The following is a 22,007-nucleotide window of genomic DNA, read 5'->3' as shown; positions in this document are numbered from 1 at the left end:
CTTTGTAAAATGATATCTTTGTATACAGCTCTGGAAAAAATTAAGAGACCACTTAACATAGATTTCTCAATGTTAAGTGGTCTCTTAATTATTTCCAGAGCTGTATATATAGTCTGGTGACTAAACTAAAAATGTACTAGCCAATGGCTATTCTATTGCCAAGGTGTGTGCAAAGGGTTGAGAGATACAATATGACTAGTTCCAGACGCAATTGCCCTCTCATTAATGCATTAAAAAATGTACTGTGACTGTGCTAACTGATCTGTATCTGATTTACAACAAGCAGAAATCTGTAAGAAATGTTTGAGCCTATAGAAAAATTAATAACTGCTGAAAGTGAGCCGTTATGCCAGAGCAATAGGACTTTTGCCATAGCTCAGCACAAACATACAGAACAAATCTTGTCAGTAAATTATGGGGGCAAAAAAACTAAATAATCGTTCATTAATCGTAATCGAGGTAAAACGTTCAATTAATCAAGATTTTGATGAATCCAGCCCTAATATATAAAAGTATCCATTTTATCCAAATGAGAGATTTACTGTAATACTAAGTTACAACTGAGGTCAAAAATTGACAGCCATTGCCTTCACCGTCTGACCAGTGGAAATGTGCTGCTAGCAACACGCATACCACCTCATCTGCCGCGTTCGTGGAAATGCAAGTGGATCAAAGCAGATTTAAATGAGATTGAATGAAAATGTGTTCTTTAATCAGTCACTAATGCTCATCCACCTAAATCAACTTCCTGAAGATTACAGGAATGAACTCACATCAGACAATTAGTCTCACCCTTTTAGAAAAATTAACAGAATTCAATTGAAAAAATAATCATGTGCTCTAAATATCAAGCAAGAACGCAGTACGTGTAGGGATTTGATTGGGACACTCTTTCAAATTATGTGTGACCAAGCACCCATTTTCAGTAATGGAAGTGTGCAGATCATGCAAATAAAACTGTATTACCTTTTGATCGACTATGGAGCAGACCAAATCCTTCACAGAATTGAGTGACAGATCGTGTGGCTCCAGGGTGACCATCTCCCTGGTAAGTCCGATCTGAAGGAGGAAGGACACTCCGTGAAGGGAGCTCGTGGGGCTCGGGACACTGTGATTCCCATTGGAGAGGCGCACGTAGAGTGGCACCGGAGGGCTAGGGGATGGAGAGGGGGTTGGGGGTGCAGTCTGATGCTGAGAGTGGACGAAGGGTTTAGGTAAGGTCAGAGGAGAGGTGCTACTACTGGCAGACATTAGTTACCTCCACGGGTTGAAAGTAAACTGTGTAAAACGGACAAGCTTGGAAACCGTGGCCGATATCCAGGTTGTGTTTTTAATTAAACACAATATTATTCTGTCCTGAGGCAGGTGAACAGAACTGCCACGGTCATGTGCAATCCGTGGTGTATGAGGAGCTGAGGAATAAGGCGCCTTTTTTCTGCTACGTCACCCTCTAAAAACATGCATTCTGGATAGCATATGCATGGCTGTGTCTGTGCATTATCCAGCATGTGCAGCACATGTTGAAATGATAGAGTGTCACTGGCACGGCTGAGCAATCAGGATGCAAGCGTGATGCTTGACAAAGTGGTTTCCATTGTAATCCAGCTCCTCATATCTGTTTGAAACACACACACACAAAAACATATTCAAGTCTTTATTTCGCAATTCCCTAACTGGGAACTACAGTACTCATTCATTACACGAGTTATTGAATATCCAAATCAGAAAGTTAATTCAATCTCCTTGTATTCTGGAAGAGATTTGCACATTTTTGTCTTTTGCCATGAAGAACTCCAGTTCACATCTGGAGGCACATCTGGAGACCCTCCCACTCTAGATCACATAACTGGCACAAGACCACAAATACCAGCAAAACAAGTTATACAATGTCTTTGTTCGAGCTTTATCATAGTGCATTATGAACAACTGAATCTCAAGGCGAAATAAATCTAGCAGATACACAGAACAGAAGAGGAAAAGAGAGGAACACATACCTTTAATGCTCCAAAGGCGTTTCCCTAACAAGTGAAGAGATGAGAAACGCTTACTATCAATGGAAATCGAGGACTTGAAAGCTTCGGGGTTTCTTTTTGAAAGCCTCTGGGGTTTAATGTAGGCAGTTTATCATCGCCCGGTTATAAACTCCGTTACATGAGCTCGGTTTGAAAACTTTCTAACCTCTTTTCATGTCACATTACACGCGTCTCAATGTGTGCTCCTCTCCATCTCCGCGGGCAAATAACGAACGCCGCATTGACAGAGAAAGTAAAGCCTGGAGGAAATGGCAGGTCTGTCGAGCTGAAGAAGTGAAGTTGAGCTTCATAAGTGCAGAAATGTTTTTCTCTTTCTCTCACTGCTGTACGCGCATGTCTCTCACGCGCAGTTTCCGTTATGTGAGCGCGGAGCGAGTGTTCGCGCCCTCTAGCGGCGTCATTCCACGGCCACAATGACGCAATGACGCTTTATAGCGTACTGATTACTGAATGTTACATTGCAGCGATCTGTGATGGTGCACACAGCTCTAACTGTTCAGGTTCATGATAATTATAGGATTGGTTACAAATATATTACTATTATGTAAATGGAACGGTTCAGTAATTCGTCGAAATATTAAAACGAAGAAGAAAAAAACTTGATAAATGCATTATATTCCAATTCACATTAACTAATGACCTGTATACGGTCATATACCTTTATGACTGCACTGTATAATGTTTGTTAATGAACTAATTATAGCTACAATTAAGTTTTAATATTATGTAAATTTACATAGAAAATAGATCAGTTGTTAAACAGCATGGGCACACTGAGAAGTCTGAGGCTGTGCAGCCCCATACACTTCAAACTGCGATGCTCTGTGTATTCTGGCACATTTCTATCAGAACCAGCATTAACTTCTTGAGTTGATTGAGCTAAAGCAGATCGTCTGTTTGATCGGACCACACAGGCCAGCCTTCACTCTCCACGTGCATCAGTGAGCCTTGGCCGCCCATGACCCTGTCTCCGGTTCACCACTGTTCCTCTTGGAGCACTTTTGACAGATACTGACCACTGCAGACCGGGAACACCCCACAAGAGCTGCAGTTCTGGAGATGCTCTGACCCAGTCATCTAGTTATCACAATTTGTCCCTTGTCCAAATCACTCAAATCCTTGCTTGCCCATTTTTCCTGCTTCTAACATCAACTTTGAGGACAAAATGTTCACTTCCTGCCTAATATATCCCACCCCCTATCAGGTGCTGTGATGAAGAGATAATCAGTGTTATATACTTAACCTGTATTAATGTTATGCCTGGTCAGTTTATATCCAAGTAAAATTAATGTAATATGTTGTCATTATCCTGAAAAATAGTTTGGAAGCCTTAGAAAGCACATTCCACACATAATACTTGAGGTCTGTTGTTAAAAATAATAGTTTATGTAATTAATATGATTCTAGCATGTATAGTACATATAAATCGGATTCAGGTAAATTTGGTCAAATAATTGTCAAATTGTCAGTACAATTAATGGAAATTAAGTCTATTAAACATTTTGTCAGCAACACTTGACAAATTACAGCTTTTTGATCTGTTTAGAATTGGTCTTTCTTTGATGTTTCTCCTTAAAATCAACCTACGTTTGTCACAGAGCAGAGCAGTGTTATTTTGTTATTATGTTGTGCCTATACACTCATCTAAAGGAGTATTAGGAACACCATACTAATACTGTGTTTGACCCGGCCCTTTCACCTTCAGAACTGCCTTAATTCTACGTGGCATTGATTCAACAAGCTGCTGAAAGTATTCTTTAGAAATGTTGGTCCATATTGATAGGATAGCATCTTGCAGTTGATGGAGATTTGTGGGACGCACATCCAGGGCACGAAGCTCCCGTTCCACCACATCCCAAAGATGCTCTATTGGGTTGAGATCTGGTGACTGTGGGGGCCATTTTAGTATAGTGAACTCATTGCCATGTTCAAGAAACCAATTTGAAATTATTCGAGCTTTGTGACATGGTGCATTATCCTGCTGGAAGTAGCCATCAGAGGATGGGTACATGGTGGTCATAAAGGGATGGACATGGTCAGATGTCCATCCCTTTGCTCAGATAGGACGTGGCATTTAAACGATGCCCAACTGGCACTAAGGGGCCTAAAGTGTGCCAAGAAAACATCCCCCACACCATTACACCACCACCACCACCAGCCTGCACAGTGGTAACAAGGCATGATGGATCTCATTCTGTTTACACCAAATTCTGACTCTACCATCTGAATGTCTCAACAGAAATCGAGACTCATCAGACCAGGCAACATTTTTCCAGTCTTCAACTGTCCAATTTTGGTGATCTTGTGCAAATTGTAGCCTCTTTTTCCTATTTGTAGTGGAGATGAGTGGTACCCGGTAGGGTCTTCTGTTGTTGTAGCCCATCCGCCTCAAGGTTGTGTGTGTTGTGGCTTCACAAATGCTTTGCTGCATAACTGTTGTAACAAATGGTTATTTCAGTCAAAGTTGCTCTTCTATCAGCTTGAATCAGTCGGCCCATTCTCCTCTGACCTCGAGCATCAATAAGGCATTTTCACCCGGAGGACTGCATACTGCCTGTTTTTCTCTTTTCACACCATTCTTTGTAAACCCTAGAAATGGTTGTGCGTGAAAATCCCAGTAACTGAGCAGATTGTGAAATACTCAGACTGACCCGTCTGGCACCAACAACCATGCCACGCTCAAAATTGCTTAAATCACCTTTCTTTCCCATTCTGACATTCAGTTTTGAGTTCAAGAGATTGTCTTGACCAGGACCACACCACTAAATGCATTAAAGGAACTGCCATGTGATTGGTTGATTAGATAATTGCATTAATGAGAAATTGAACAGGTGTTCCTAATAATCCTTTAGGTGAGTGTATTTATATGCTTATTTAATGTTATGCCAGGTATAATATAACCACTTGTTAGTTAATATATAACAGTTTGTGTATTGTATAAAATTTACCATGGGATAATGAGGAAAATTAAAGTTGCAAGGTAAGAATAACTATTACTAGAATCATTATAAATGGAAAAATCGGTATATTACACAAGTTAAAAAATACATTGAAAAACAAAGGCAGGGGAGTAATGAGGTGCCATAAAATAACAAAAATTACTCAAACCAATCATAGCATAAATTAAATAAAATATAAATAGACTAAAAGTGAAAATCATTTGACCTTTATTTTTTTTTCATTCATTAAATCCATACAGAGGATTAATGACATAGTCAGTATTGTGGGAAAGAGTGGTCTATGTTCTTAGCCCAAGCCATCAATCCTCCACTGATGTCCTTCACCGTGATCTGCTCAATTTCCAGGCCAGACATTTTCTCCAGGAGCTGAACTGCCTTCTGGGAGTCATTGCCAAGTTTGCACACCACAAACACTGTAAGACAATAAAGGTAAACGTACAGACAATGTGAGCTTATTCAATCTCATTCACTCTGATCATACAGCATACAAAGACACTTCCTTTACCAAATTTTATACATTATATTATTTTATTTAGTACAGTTCTAAATAAGATATGTACATAGCATATGTTTACATTTAGTCCACAAGAAAATTTCTTTTTAAAATGACCTCGTTCTAAAGTTTATGAAGCATTGATTCTCAATACGGTGTCATGGCCCTGGATGATCCACGGCTGTTTTATTGTTTTATGATGGTTGTTCTTGAGTCTCTTTTTTGTCCTGAACAGTTAAACTGCCCAATGTTCTTCAGTAAAATCCTCCTGATCCTGCACATTCTTCATTTTCCAGCATCTTTTGCACATTTTAAAACACACACACACACACACACACATACACACACACAAACACACACACACACACAGCCGTGGATCATCCAGGGAACGACGCACAGTATTAAGAATCAAGGGTTCACCTTTTTAACGGTTCACTTTAATAAATGCAGTTTTTTTTTTGTCTTGTTGACTACATGTAAACATCTGTTATATACAAAATCTTATTTAAAACAGTACTTCATAAAAAAAATAACATGCATTTTGTATGATCCATAGCCTGACATGGTCATACTCCAGTTGATAATACCTAGATTATCTAACTCAACTGCAGGCGGTCGATCCTTTTCCTACTTAGCACCTAAACTCTGGAATAGTCTTCCTAGTATGGTTCGGGAGGCAGACACACTCTGTCAATTTAAATCTAGACTATAAATGCATTTCTTTACAATGGCATACACATATAACATTTTTAACTTTCATTATTCAGATAAATTGACTTATTGTTAGGCTGCATTAACTAGGTCAGCCGGAACCGGGAACACTTCCCATAACACCTGATGTACTCATTACATCATAAATAGAGTGGCATCTACGCTAATGTTAGTCTATCTGTTTATCCCGAGGTTTATCCCGGATCCAGGCCGTGTCCGGATTGGATGGAGGACCAGCGCCTGGACATGACCAACACATCCTGGAGTGTCTGCTGAGCCCGTATCAATTGGTGTCTCCTCTGAATTTGCCTCACCGGCACGTCATCCTCAATAAACCCGTCTCCAGGTCATTCCGCAATAACTCCGCAATAACTCCGATCATTCAAGTATTCATACTCTTGTGTAATCGACGCACCATCCTCAATAAACCCGTCTCTTGCGTGATACCCTGAAATTTCGAATATTCTGATCTAATATGATTTCTGACCTGTAGGGTTGCCAGAATAATAATCATACACTGATAACAGGCCAGAGGAGAACTGGCACCCCGACTGAGTCTGGTTTCTCCCAAGGATTATTTTTCTCCATCATGCCCTGGTGGAGTTTTAGTTCCTCGCCACTGTCGCCTTTGGCTTGGCTTGTTCAGTTGGGGACACTAAAATTTCAACTAAATATCCAAATCTATTTAAATTACTAAACTAAATGAACTATATCAACTATATTACTGATCTGCCCACATTGACACTATGTGATAATTAAACTGAGCTGATAACATCTCTGTTTTCTCCAGAGCAGCTGTACAGCCGAATCAAACTCTGTTTATTTTTTTTCTGTTAACACTGTGAAGCCTCATTTGAAACAATCAGCATTGTAAAAAGACCTATATAAATAAAGATGACTTGTCTCGACTATTTCTTCAATTCTATTCTTCTATTTCTTTTTAGACCCTTTTCCTTGAGATGCTATTGTGGAATATTCCAGTAATGTAGTGGCAGTTACTCAGCATCCATCTCAAACGAAAGCAATGCTTAGTTTAAATAGATTCACATCTCATTAAAAAAACTAAACAAATCTAAATATACAAGACAAAAATAAAATAAAATCAAGAGTACTTGATTAATCAACACAAGGCCAACTGTTTCTGATGATGACAGCCATTTCTGTGTAGGAGAATAATCACTTAGCAACCTCATCCTCACCACCCTCATCGAAAAGCCAAGAAAAGCAAGTTATATGTCAATACTCCACCCCAAACGCTTAATTAGCTTGAGGAAACCCAGATTACGCCTCCTGTGTGCTCAGAATAATCAACACATCTAATAAGGGATGGCATTTGGCATCCAGACGAGCCACCGTCATGTCTGCACATAGTGATGTTTAGCATGCACTTATTTGTCTTGTGTTAAACAATCACAAAAACAATGTTGGTTCTTACCTGGGACTTGAGATTCCATGTTCATCTGTTGTTTGAGTTTACTAACTGCATCTTTTAAAAGTGTGATGTGCTCAGCCTTTTTATCCTCTAAACTAGCAAGTGGAATGTCTGTCATGCAAGATAAGAAGATTAAACTGAAGGAATTGACTTGATTTTTACATTTTCCTAAACCAATGTGACACAGTCTTACACTCTCACACCACCCAAATAAATCTCACACTAAATATGAAGAATAAAGAAACGTCATCAGCGGTGAGATGAGTGTTTGAGCCTGCAAACCAGAGTATGAAAAATAAACACCCACTTGTCACCAGTAGCCTGATGTATAAACGTTGATTGATTCTTTTTTTTTTATAAATCCCGAAAATGCATATGCACATTTTGTGCATACACAATTTTCCACACACATATGATTTATAAAAAATAAACTAGGCACTCTTTTACTGAAGTGATTAAACTCGTTATACATTTAGATTAATTATGCTACTCTGATTAATTACACTTAGCTTGTGCTTTCGTTTTTCCTGTGCAAAAAAACAAGCTATACACTTAATAATATTAACATATTATATAATCACACAGTGTAAAGAATACATGTAAATATTTTAATGTTATTAACTTTTTCAATACATTAATCACCAGTATAAAATCAGACTTACTGGTAAATTGTCTGTGAAGTAATAACTACGCTACTACTTAAAAGTTTGGAATAATGGAGACTTATTAACGTTCTTCTGCTCACCAAGGCTGCATTAATTTGCTCAAATACAGTAAAAACTGTAATAAAAATGTGTTAAAAATATTTTTCATAAATGTTAAGCAGCAAAAACTGTTTTCAATATTGATAACATTGTGCAATATTGAGCAGCCATAATAACGGAGCAGCGAATTATCATATCAGAATATTTCTGAAGGATTATGTGAAACTGAAGACTGCAGTAATGACACTGAACATTCAGCTTTGCCATCACAGAAAGAAAACAACATCTTTAAATATATTTAAATAGAAATGTTTTTTTTTTTATTATTGTAATAATATTTCACAATACAGAGAGTGCAGAATTATTAGGCAAATGAGTATTTTGACCACATCATCCTCGTTATGCATGTTGTCTTACTCCAAGCTGTATAGGCTGGAAAGCCTACTACCAATTAAGCATATTAGGTGATGTGCATCTCTGTAATGAGAAGGGGTGTGGTCTAATGACATCAACACCCTATATCAGGTGTGCATAATTATTAGGCAACTTCCTTTCCTTTGGCAAAATGGGTCAAAAGAAGGACTTGACAGGCTCAGAAAAGTCAAAAATAGTGAGATATATTGCAGAGGGATGCAGCAGTCTTAAAATAGCCAAGCTTCTGAAGCGTGATCATCGAACAATCAAGCGTTTCATTCAAAATAGTCAACAGGGTCGCAAGAAGCGTGTGGAAAAACCAAGGCGCAAAATAACTGCCCGTGAACTGAGAAAAGTCAAGCGTGCAGCTGCCAAGATGCCACTTGCCACCAGTTTGGCCATATTTCAGAGCTGCAACATCACTGGAGTGCCCAAAAGCACAAGGTGTGCAATACTCAGAGACATGGCCCAGGTAAGAAAGGCAGAAAGTCGACCCCCACTGAACAAGACACACAAGCTGAAACGTCAAGACTGGGCCAAGAAATATCTCAAGACTGATTTTTCTAAGGTTTTATGGACTGATGAAATGAGAGTGAGTCTTGATGGGCCAGATGGATGGGCCCGTGGCTGGATTGGTAAAGGGCAGAGAGCTCCAGTCCAAATCAGACGCTAGCAAGGTGGAGGTGGAGTACTGGTTTGGGCTGGTATCATCAAAGATGAGCTTGTGGGGCCTTGTGGGGTTGAGGATGGAGTCAAGCTCAACTCCCAGTCCTACTGCCAGTTTCTGGAAGACACCTTCTTCAAGCAGTGGTACAGGAAGAAGTCTGCATCCTTCAAGAAAAACATGATTTTCATGCAGGACAATGCTCCATCACACGCGTCCAAGTACTCCACAGCGTGGCTGGCAAGAAAGGGTATAAAAGAAGAAAATCTAATGATATGGCCTCCTTGTTCACCTGTTCTGAACCCCATTGAGAACCTGTGGTCCATCATCAAATGTGCGATTTACAAGGAGGGAAAACAGTACACCTCTCTGAACAGTGTCTGGGAGGCTGTGGTTGCTGCTGCACGCAATGTTGATGGTGAACAGATCAAAACACTGACAGAATCCATGGATGGCAGGCTTTTGAGTGTCCTTGCAAAGAAAGGTGGCTATATTGGTCACTGATTTGTTTTTGTTTGGTTTTTGAATGTCAGAAATGTATATTTGTGAATGTTGAGATGTTATATTGGTTTCACTGGTAAAAATAAATAATTGAAATGGGTATAAATTTGTTTTTTGTTAAGTTGCCTAATAATTATGCACAGAAATAGTCACCTGCACACACAGATATCCCCCTAAAATAGCTAAAACTAAAAACTAAAACTTCCAAAAATATTCAGCTTTGATATTAATGAGTTTTTTGTGTTCATTGAGAACATGGTTGTTGTTCAATAATAAAATTAATCCTCAAAAATACAACTTGCCTAATAATTCTGCACTCCCTGTATGACAGCTTTTACTGTTTTTTCGATTTATTTTTAAATTGCAGCAGTCTTTTAAAAACCAAAAGTTCCAAAAGTTATCACGCTGATGTAGTTTCAAGTGTTTGTTTTTTTAAATGCCGTAAGTTTGGTTTTAGTTAGTTATTTGGTGCTATAAAAACAGGGGGTGTGACATTATGATTGACAGCTTCTCTGAATAAAGCAGCCACTGAGGGAGCAACACTTTTTTTCTGAAACTTTGGGAGGAGATTGGAGCTTTAACTTTAACTCTACATTTCCATAACTGTTTATTTCACAAAAAGTTTAAGGGCGTGTGATTGATTACACGGGAGCGTAGGCAAGACCTTGTCTGACTATCACCAGACCAAGCTCTATTTAAGATTGAACATTGGTCTGGGGAGTCTGCTCTGTATTTTCTACTGCACAAGAGGTGTGATCATCGAGCATAATTTAAATGAGTCTGTATGCAATTGGATAATCCTTCAACCAATCAGACCACAAGAGGCATGATCAACAGGCACCGACCCATTGCTTCTCTATCCGTCATCGTGCTAAACCTGCCAATAGCACTCCAAGTGGATAAGCCAGTCTGTGATTGGTTCCAGCAAAAGTGTAACAGAAGTAGTAGAAATGAATGTATGGGTTTCCAGACTGAGTTGCCGGGCGAAATCAAATCGCCGGCAGATCAGGTCTAGGGAGGACCTTGATACCGCAGCTCCACTTCGCACTCACTACTGCGCAGACTCGAGACTTAGAAATCAAGATGTCAGCGTCATATTTGGACACTGGCAGCTTCACTTACTACAATGGAAGAGAGTGAAGGTGTGTCGCCCATGTTTTTTTACAGTCTATGTCAAAAACATAAAAGAATATTTTACAAGTTACAGTAGGGTTTTTGGTTATGTATTCAAATGAACTAAAAATAAAATAAAAACTCAAAATAAAAATAGTGAAATTTGCCAAAGCAGGCACAACTAATTAGGGACATTTGAAATTCCATAGTGCACTGCTGACTCACATGTAGAGGTTATGTTATGTATATTTGAATGAAGCAAATGTCTAATACTAAACTGTTAAAGGAGATCCTGTGGAAAGGATACTGGTTGAGGTTGACAGATGGCAAATGTCCACCTCTACTTTGGGCCGAACGTCAAGGAGGAGGTGAGGGGCTGAGCTCTCCAAAATGGCTCTATACTCCTGTAACGAAAGGCAAATATATGTGCAATATTTGAGGAGGGAAGTTACACAGAAGTGCAAGGTGACAGACCAGATATGCTTTATATAATGAGCAGCTGAACACTTCCACAATGCTCAGTAATGACCTGAACATAGAGCGGTTCAGCTAAAGATGTAATCTAAACTACCAAATGGAAATGTAAACATCCATCTGAATGCCCAGAATTATAACAAATAACTGCACCTGCACAGAGACTCTCTGTTCTTTGGTTAGAAGATTCAGTCTCTGGCACTGTAAATGAAATAACAGAGAATAAATCAGCACTGGTTTTCACAGCAGATCATTTTGCATCACTGTAGGAAGGAAAAAGTGGGAGATTTCCTCATCCTCAGACCTTATCCGTAGCAGCGGAGCCACAGAACTGCTCATAATCCTGGAGCTCTTTCACCGTGGGCGTCTCTCCACACACCGCACACTCAGCCTGCCTGGGCCGCAGCCGTATGGACCGGAAACGCCCCTCCTGGCCATCAAACATCAACAGCTGCTGCTCAAATGAGGCTGAACCGACCAGTTAAGGAGTTGGTTCATTATGTTATGCCTACAGTATGGTGTACTTAAAAGCCATAATTGTTTCAGTTTAGGATGTCATTAAGGGTAGAAAGGATACATCCTTGACCGGACGCAATTTTCAGAACTTCCAATGCTTGAAGGCAGCCCATTATACCAGGCACTGCAAAGCATCAAAACAAGTCACATCAAAGTAATATCCTCAATACGGAACACTAAAACGTGAACTTATAATTATGGGAGTATAGGATCGTTACAGAAGAATTAATAATCACTTTTCAGTCAGAAAGTGACTGAACTTAAAAACAGTTCTCTGAGATATGATCTGACATACCAATGTTTGCAAAATATGAACAGTGAATAGACATTTCCCAAACACACTCAAAGCGATTAACCAATCAGAACACACTAATCCAGGCAACCAATTAGAGCACGGTGCACTTTTTGGAAGGAGAGGAAGACTGGGAAGAGAATTAATCCAATAATGTAAAATATGTGGAAAATAAGGTATTTTTTATATTCATGAAAATCTATTCCAGTACAGCCCAGAAGCAAAATCAAGACTTTGTAAATGAACATAATAGGTCTTCTTTAAATTGAACAACTATGAAATCCAACAGCAGATGGCACACTACAGAAGACTGAAACTATCTACATAAAGTTTGAATGGACTCTGTACAATAAAGCAAGCAGTTCTGGCTGAAATACTATGAAGAAGAAGAGGAAGAAGCAGCAATCTCTGAATCTCTGAGTATAATCATGTGAAGTAGAGGCAGACTGACCCACTCCCAGAACCCCTCCGTCAGAGCAGTTGGTGACCGTCTCAGGAGGCGGTGGTGAGGGATACAGACACCTGTAACACGGCCCTCCTCTATAGTTGTACACCGTGAGCTACAAGAGGAAACATTTAAATCATCAAAATCTACCCATTAACTCAAAAGACATATTACATCAAACTGCACATACTCCGTTTCAGAGGTTTGGAGCCAGTAAGATTTTCCTTTTTTCCTGAATTAATCAAAAGGGACAGTAAAGATATTTGCATTCCTACAAAATAAATACTGTTCTTTTAATCATCTTTTAATCTTTTAATTTGTGCAAAGAGAAATCATCTCCTTGCACAAAAGTCTTCGACTCTGCAAAAACAAAATATATTGTTAGCATAAAGGTATTGTTCATAAGATTGTAATAATATTTACACTCTTGTAACACAAATAGTCATATTGTTAAACACAAATCATTTGTAACTGTATTTTTTTTTACCAGATGTATCATTAAGAGATTTCATATTCACATAAGTATTTGTATTATTTTACAAGTTCATAGTTGGATATGATTTTCCCTGGAATGACTGATTATGCTTATTTTAATATATTTGGGAATATTTTAATATAAGCAAATCAGATACAGCTTTAGGGTTTATTTCAACTGTGTTAAAAACAACAATAGTATACATATACATAAACTAAAAATCATCTGTACTTTTTTGTTCTTGTACTTTCTCTTAAATAACTTACTTCTGAGCAACAGAAACAAATATTGAGAATGTGTAAGAAACTCCAAATACTTGGGACAACTGTTACACTTCAAATATCCATGTACAGCTCACTGGCTGCAGGTCTGATTCAGATATTTAAGAGAGAGCTCACCTGTCCTTCCATTCGTAAAGCACTCGCTGACACTAAAGGCTTGCCGGTCAGAACACAGGCATCGTTCACCAGGTACCGTGTAGGGACGTTGTCTGAACAGTCTGCCACAATGTCATACATGAAGGTGCAAAGTCAAGGAGCCAAATAAATGGGTTTGCACTGTACAGAACTGTGTAAACGTTCAAGATTAACTCAATAGTAATTCATGAGTGGATACTGTTGAACGAGTTGAATGGCATTCTCTCTGGAGAGCTGGAGGTGATATGGAACACACTGAACTGTGGAGTTCAACCTGGAAGACATCACATGAAGTCAACTCTCAGTCGTTCACATCTCCTTGTTTTGTGAGGGGTAAGATGGTACCTGCTGATGGCCTGGGCGGCAGACAGGGCTTTCGGCTGACCTTGGGTCAGTTCTGAATGAAGCACCTGTCGGTGAAGGTTACTCAGCTCCACCACATCATAATCCAACAGGCCCAAACGTCCTGAAAGCACAAACTACATTAACAACTACTAACTAGTCCCATAGTACAACAATTACATCTGTGGCATGTGTCTTCATGAAAGTGGCAGCATTGGGACACACTAAAATGTTTTCACGGTACCCATTACGAATAGCAGATATAGATTTCTACCATAGATTTTATGTATGTATGTTTATTATACTCTACCGTCCAAACGTCAGTAAAGTTTTTTTTTTTATAAGTCTCTTCTGCTCACTAGGGATGGGACGATACACTTAAACTCACGATACGATGCACCTCGATATGCCAGGGTTATGATACGATACGTCACGATACGATATCAATTTTTTTTTTTTTCCAAATCTGTGATTTTTTTTTACCAACAAAGTAATGTACTTAAACGAAAGGTAGGATTTTTTCTTTTTTTGCATTTTGGTTTTATGTTGTTTGAAAAAAAAGGAGAATTTTCAGAAGTCCGCGACCACATCTTAAACAGGGGTGCCAATAATTGTGGAGGGCACTGTAGGGCTGTCAATCGTTTAAAATATTGAATCGCGATTAACTGCATGATTGTCATGAGTTAACTCGCGATTAATAGCAATTTAATCGCACCTTTTTAGCAATTGTAAATGTATCTTAAATTAAGTTTAAATTAAGTTTTTAATACTCTAATCAACATAGGTATGGACAAATATGCATGCTTTATGCAAATGTACATTTATTATTAGTGAAATCATACTTATTCTATAATAATCAATACAGCATGAAGACTAGACATATCAAAGGTCATAGATATGTTTATCTAAGAAATTGTTCATGTCTCTTAAGCCTAAACTTAAAAATAATAAGTAAGTAGTGATTTCTCTCATTTAACAATATAAAGGGAGTTTTTACACTGGCAGTTTAATTCAGAACAGGGCACAGTTCGTATGAAAAATTGTTAATGTGTACCAGTGAGCGCACCAGAACCACACCATACCTGGAGGAGGTCCATATTACACGAGTAGGAATATAGTGCGGCCCCTTTAAGAGATCCGCATTCTCTATTGAACTGCCGGTATTTCGCGTGTGCACGCCGAACTGGGCCGTGATTCACGCGGACAGTGTGTAGAACATGGACGACTCGGGAGCGCGCTTGTTCAGGAAAGTAACCTGTGCATTCGTTTTAGCCGATTGTAATGTATTTAGCTCAATAAAACACGTGTACTGTAAGCGGGGTGATGGTGTTAATGATTTACCTCAGAACATGAGCGAGAGTGAGCTCGGCTGCAGAGAATGTGCTCAGTGAAAAAACGCCCCTTTCTTTCTGGAGTCTAATAAAAGTTAAACAGAAAATATGGTAGCTTATGTATAGGCAATAACTGCATTTTTTGTTTAGAATATTAATGCTAATGTCAACCCTTTTCTTTCCCTATTAATGTTTGCTGCTGCATCCTTTGCGTCTGACTGCTCTCACTTTTTCCAACTATGGGCTATGCCTCAGATCAAACAGAAAATGCGCGCTGCGTTTTGTTATGTCTGCCCCACACACACACACACACACACACACACACACACACACACACACACATAATACACTAAATTATTTATATACAACGCAAATCATGCAGGAGTGCCATCTATCTTTATTTCGCGATCCATTTTTTTCGACCTCGATGCGTTTCGTCACGTTTTGTATCGCGATATTTTGTCAAACGATATTTCGTCCAATCCCTACTGCTCACCATGGATGCATTTATTTGATCAAAATACAGTAATTTGACAAAATAGCTATGCTGCTTTTTTGTGTTTTTTTTTCTTCTGGATTCTTTGATTAATAGAAAGTATTAAAAAAACTAAATTTATTTGAAATCGAAACCTTACTGTAACACTTTACAATAAGGTTCACTGCACTGTGAACTAACATGAACAAACCATGAACAGCTGGATTTTTATTAGCTAACATTAAAGCTACACTGTGTGATATTTTCCCCCATCTAGTGGTGAAAAGGTATATGACCATGCAGTGAATAATAGTTTCTGTTCCTCTCAATTCTGATTTCGTTTTAACTCCTATGGTGGCCGATTCAGTCCAAGATTAACATGGCAACCCCCCTCTTCACATTCGACATGGTGCCATCGAGTGTTAAAACGCGAAAGGCGAAGCTTGAATTTATGGGTATGTCCCTCTTTGGCTAATGTACTTTCAAGATGGAGGGGCAACATGGCGACCAGCATTCGAACCCCTCTCCCGTATGTTTTTTCAATGGCATATTATAAACTTACCAGAATAATTTAATACTTGAAATAAGTAAATATACATTAATGAGCACACATATTTTTGAAAGAACTAAGTGTTTTTAGCTAAGAATAAACTAAAAAAGTTACACAGTGTCGCTTTAACAAAGATGAACAAATACATTAAAAATCTATTGTTCATGGTTAGTTCATACATTACTAATTAAACCTTATTTTAAAGTGTTACCAATCTTTTGTAACAATGTAAAAGTTTGCACATTTTTTGATCCATTTAATGTATTCTATAGTATTATTTATTCATTTATTTAAAATGGTAGGGTATATTTAATTTAAACTATACAAACTATATCTATATAAAGAATTTGTGGTAAGACTTTACAATAAGGTTTCATTTGTTAAAGGGATACTTCACTGCCTTTTCATATTAAACTATGTTATTCCCTTACCTAAAACAAGTTGATACATACCTCTCTCGTCTCAGTGCGTGCACTTAATCTCTCTGACGCGCGGTGATGATCTGATAGCATTTAGCTTAGCTCCCTAAGCCCAGTTCATTCACTATGGTACCAAACAGAGATCAAGTTAGAAGTACCAAACACCTCCACGTTTCCCCTCTTTAAATACAGTTACACGAATAGTTGAACGATCAAGTATGGTGACAAAATAAAACGTGGCGCATTTCTAATCGGATTAAAAAGGAGAACTATAATGTATGGCGAAATAGCACTTCTGAGAGTACTTCGGCTCGGCGCAGTAAAAAGTCCCGGCCGAAACATCTGAGGGAAAAAATGGAGGTGTTTGGTACTTCTAACTTGATCTCTGTTTGGTACCATAGTGAATGAACTGGGCTTAGTGGGCTAAGCTAAATGCTATCAGATCATCACCGCGCGTCAGAGAGATTAATTGCACGCACTGAGACGAGAGATGTATGTATCAACTCGTTTTAGGTAAGGGAATAACATAGTTTAATATGAAAAAGCGGTGAAGTAACCCTTTAACATTAGTTTATTTATTTAACATGAACTAACAATATTACTACAGCATTTATTACTGGTCATCATTTCAACATTTACAAATGCATTGTTAATTTGTTAACACGCTGTGAACTAACATGAACAAACAATGAAAAATGTTTAATAATTTTCTCTTTATTAATAACAAAGATAAACAAATGCTTTAAAAAGATATATTGCTTAATGTTAGTTCATGCTAGAAATTGCCTTAAAGTGTTACTTCAGCGATTAGCATATGGCTTTGTATCAGTAGAAACTCGGGAGTATATTCGAATGATGCTTCTCCCTCGCCATATCCCCCTGATACAAAAGATTTATGCATTTTATATCTGGAAAAAATATTGTCATAATTTGCATCATCGGAGGAATTTTTGGCCAGAGGCTAAAGACTAAAGCCAGCAGAGGGAGCTATTTCCACATGTTTTCAACCCGCGCGTGGGGAATGGGAGATCACACTCACAGCACTCAGCTTGCAGCTGCAGGCATTCATGTAAATGGAGCAGTGGGGAGCAAAGTGAGTGTTTCAACTTCTCAAAATCATTTCTATGAAATTTAAGCTTCCAAAGGCATGAACTGAAAACGCACCAGACTGAACACGCGCTGTGAACGACTGGCCAAAGTGCGGTCGCGTTTACCTCAGCTCTTATCACGAGATCTCATTCAGCTCATTCATCACGATGAATGTAATCTGACACCTGCAGCGTTTGGGCCGTCACAATCCCTCAGCGGCTAAATCACATTATATTGAACAGACACGTTCAGTGTTTAATTGTAGTGCCTGTTCTCTAACTGAACAGATTTTGTGAAAATGAACGCCGTGGGCAAATTATCTAGTCACAGTGATTCAGTAGCGGTGGCTTTGGGAGTGGCCTCACAGGGCAGCGAAGCATTCTGGGAATTATTGTATTTCATCCCCATGAGACAAAAATACATTTTCTGTCTTTTCTCAGTCTAGAAAACACCAAATTCAAAAATAATTTCACATTTCTACTACATTAATGACCTAGTTTAAACACAGATTCATCTTCCCAGCACTGAAGTACCCCTTTAAATAATGTTAAAGAATGAGACCTTATAGTAAAGTGGGTAACACTTTATTTTAAAGTGTCTTTGTTACACTTTACATGTTTTTACTATAGTAATAAAGAACTATAAATTATGCATAATTACAAGCCTTAATCCTACGCTAACCCCATAGTTAGTACATGTAGTTAACATGGTACGAACGCTGTGAGTGTGTGTTGGAATGGTGAGAGAACATTGTGCTTGGTACCTTTTTTACCTTCAAACAAAACTTGGGCCTTCAGCCCATAAAGTTTAAATCCCGTCTGTCTAGCACACTTCTCATAATGGTTATGCATTAGGTCATTTGGCAAAGAGCAGGGGGTCTTTTGTGGCTGTTCAAAGGCATTCGACCACATGAGCATTTACACTACGAAAGCAAACCGGTCAAATGTGTCTTCCACTACCTCTAGAATTTGGCGAAACTGGACAAGCTCAAAATGCTTCAGACTCCGTTATCAGACTGACGAAAACGCTTCTTAATACCAGGTGTAAACAGGGCCTCACTTGTACAAACTCCTATACTTAACAGTACTATGTATTAAACACACACGGCCAATTTACCTATTCCAGCTGCAGCCAGATACTGTGCAAGAGGACAGCCTAAACCTCCACATCCCACGACCAGAACAGATACATTACTTATGGCAACCTGGCCTGTGGAGAAAAGAAGGTTGTTTATATAAATGCAAAGATAAATAAAACATAATAAATGTTAAAAACAAAATATTATAACCTTTAACGCCCAGTTCTGGCAGGATAAGCTGCCTGCTGTATCTCATGATGTCATCATTGGTTAACGCTGCATTTGATTTCAGTGGTGAAAGATCGGTAACTTTCTCCTGTAACTCTGTCAATATTGAGTTTCCCTAAAAAGAAGGGGGGAGACCGGGAGAGGCAGGGCACTTTTTTTAGTTTTCAAGACAAGAAAAGGCTCTGCTCTGAGATACTTGACCATAATTATCTATATCATTCTATGACACGGGTAACTTTACATTTTAAAATATGATGTTTCTGTCTGAAAAATAATAAATAATTTGAGCTGTTCCCTTAAATGTTAGCATTTGATCTAATGCTATGCCTTCAGCAAGATAACGGGGTTGACAGATAAGTGTCTGACATTATCATTAACTTTTTATTCATCAATAAATCCTGAAAAACGTATCGCATGTTACACACAAAAAAATATTAATCAGCACAACGGTTTCAAACTTTGATAATAAATAAGCATATTATAATTATTTCTGAAGGATCATGGGACACTGAAGACTGGAGTAACGTTAATCAGGGCTCAAAAATTCAGCTTTGAACACAGAAATAAATAATATTTGAAGGTGTATTAAATAGAAACCCATTATTTTAAATTGTAATAATATTTCACAGTATTGGCAAATGCATGCAGGCTTTATTTTTCAGTTTGTCAAGCATAAGAGACATCTTATGAGAGAGTTTCCAAACGTTTGGCCGGTAGTGTAAGTTGGCACCCAATATTCGTTGTAAAAATCATTATATAAACAAAACCGTAAAGAATCACACAAAGCCTTTGTTATCTGAATATTTATAAATCTGAATACGAACAGAATAACGTTTGCAGACCTTTTCCATTTGATGAAGTTTCTTCTTTAAAGCTGCAATCTCTCTCTCTTTTTCCAAGAGCTGCGTCTTCAAACTTAAAATTGTATCATCCATCACCAACAATCACTTCGATGTCAAATTATCATTACGAAGCAGTAATTATGAGCAATTATGAGTATGAGGTATAAAAGGCTACTACAAACAGAACAAGAAATCAACACACTGCACAGGACTTCCGGGTTCCCACGCGCGTGCGACCACGTGCAGCGACCACGTACTACGATTACAACAGTCCCATCCCATGACGCTCTCCAATGCCATTGCATTTGTTTTGAAAAGACTATTGAGTTATCATCAGTTTGAAGAGACAATTAATAATTTGTTTTTGGGACTTTGTGTATTGCAAAGTATTCTGGGTTGACTTTTCAAACTTTGTTAAAAGGTATCTATTTAAAAAATTGTCCCTGAGATAACAATTGCCCTTTTATGTTTTGCTATGGCAAACTGTACAGTTAGTGGTACAGCGATTATGGGTGAAAATTGCCTACCAAATGGGCAGCCATGTCACAAGATCACTGCCATTATTTTTAAAGAGCACTTTGTAGTTTTGAGTTTTTGTAATTGTTTGTAACTTAAAGGTAGGGTAGGTAAGAATTGGTTAAAAAACGTTTTTTTTCCAAATTTGTTTAAACGTTCATTATATATCAATACATAATTAAAATGTAAGTACTCTAAAAAAGAAAGTATAAAATTTGGGTGGCTGTAGACCTCTCACGACTGTTTTAAAGACAGCTCATTATTTCCATTCACTCCACCTTCTCCCTTCTGGGCTCTTTCCAAAGCCACGCCCCCAAAACACATGAACGCTACGCCGACCAATCAGCTGGATTATTTACCTGAGAGGTGTGCATGTGGTCACATCATGTCAGAATCACATGTAATAAAACATCTAACTTTATCAGTATGGATATAAACAAATAAGATGTCTTTTAGTACTCACTATCAAGCTAGAATACCGATACTGGTAAAGTTTAAAATATATTTTTGTTTAATTATCGCAACGAGCTAGTTATATTTATAAGGAAAAGCTAAAAACGGGTAGCATTGATAAAAAAAATTCCCCAATAACATCAGTTATACTGTGATGAAGATGAATTCAGTGTAAGATTCATAACATATACTGTGTTTTGCATGTAAGAGTTTCCATGATGAAAGCATTGTTGATTAGTAGTAGCTAAAGCTAACTTAGTTCCAAAAAAAAGTTCCTGGATGCAGTGTACTAGCTTTTACACATGCATTTTTGTTATCTAAAGTTAAATTTTGCGCAATTCAACACAACAGCGATCAACTTGAACTAAGCATATTGAGTATTTAATATGCTTAGCAACCTCCCGCGATCTCTCTTGAAGCCAATACGGAAGTAATGTAAACTGCAATTCCTCAACTGGCCACTAGGGGCAGGCTCCAGAAGGGAGCAGAATCTCATTGAGCCCCATGTTAAAATTCTCAACTTTAAAGCAGAAAAAAACATGTTTACAGCCTGGTACAAATTGTGGTTTTGGCTTATAAGGCAGATCTTCATGATAACTTCATGGTGAATTTTTTTTATAACTCTTTCATTTACGTTATAGAAAGCCTTAAAGTTCTGCATAATTAAGGGCGTGGTTACAAGTGGATAGCCATTTATCTGCCGTCTATAGTCATTGCGTCACCTCAGCTCCACGCACATCCCGCCCTTTTGCCCATTTTCTGTTATGCGGGAGTGACACGCGATGACTCGCTCACAAGATGGCAACGCCCAGCTCGCCCATACTTTAAGCTTCAGAACGGCTTATCGGAATCCTATGGGTGACGTCACGGACACTACGTCCATATTTTTTTACGGTCTATGGTATTTATCATCTCTACTAATGGCTAAGTGTATAACATTGTAACTATGCTAAGTAAGGTTATGCTATATTAGGCAGCTACATGTGCTCTTGATACATGCTTCATGCGAAAAAATGTATAATCAAAATGAAAGATTACCTG

At 38.3% G+C, this 22,007-nt stretch overlaps 2 protein-coding genes across 2 annotated transcripts in view; both read right to left on the bottom strand.

Moving 5' to 3' along the window:
• prkd3 (protein kinase D3) overlaps nt 1–2,403 on the bottom strand; it is a 141,179-nt gene extending 138,776 nt beyond the window's left edge. The window contains exons 1-2 of the mRNA XM_067456159.1: nt 1,995–2,403; nt 967–1,615 (exon numbers count right to left, since the gene is read on the bottom strand). Coding sequence (XP_067312260.1) covers nt 967–1,251 — 285 coding nt within the window. The 5' untranslated portion in view covers nt 1,252–1,615; nt 1,995–2,403. The remainder of the gene's footprint in view (nt 1–966; nt 1,616–1,994) is intronic.
• Nucleotides 2,404–5,183: 2,780 nt separating this feature from the next.
• mocs3 (molybdenum cofactor synthesis 3) lies at nt 5,184–20,093 on the bottom strand. The gene is made up of 13 exons (XM_067456151.1): nt 19,998–20,093; nt 19,138–19,270; nt 18,966–19,058; nt 13,989–14,109; nt 13,843–13,917; nt 13,626–13,743; nt 12,759–12,867; nt 12,077–12,139; nt 11,804–11,967; nt 11,653–11,700; nt 11,333–11,429; nt 7,633–7,740; nt 5,184–5,406 (listed from the first exon to the last, which is right to left on the bottom strand). The coding sequence occupies exons 1-13, from the start codon at nt 20,088–20,090 to the stop codon at nt 5,249–5,251; spliced, it is 1,380 nt and encodes a 459-aa protein (XP_067312252.1). The 5' UTR covers nt 20,091–20,093; the 3' UTR covers nt 5,184–5,248.
• Nucleotides 20,094–22,007: the final 1,914 nt, after the last annotated feature.

This window comes from Pseudorasbora parva, chromosome 10 (genome assembly GCF_024679245.1).
Source record: "Pseudorasbora parva isolate DD20220531a chromosome 10, ASM2467924v1, whole genome shotgun sequence".
Classification (NCBI taxonomy): domain Eukaryota; kingdom Metazoa; phylum Chordata; class Actinopteri; order Cypriniformes; family Gobionidae; genus Pseudorasbora; species Pseudorasbora parva.
Note: the sequence above shows the minus strand (reverse complement) of the source record. Positions and strands in the feature narration are given on the sequence as shown.

Bases quoted from the DNA above. Each gene is read 5' to 3' on its own strand.
- mocs3 (XM_067456151.1), bottom strand. From the start codon at position 20,090: ATGGATGATACAATTTTAAGTTTGAAGACGCAGCTCTTGGAAAAAGAG. The intron at 14,110-18,965 runs GTAAATTGGCCG...TTGTGCTTTCAG, and splicing joins TCTGGCTGCAGCTGGAATAG to GACGTTTGGGCCTGTTGGAT. The intron at 13,918-13,988 runs GTACCATCTTAC...GATGTCTTCCAG, and splicing joins GCCGCCCAGGCCATCAGCAG to GTTGAACTCCACAGTTCAGT.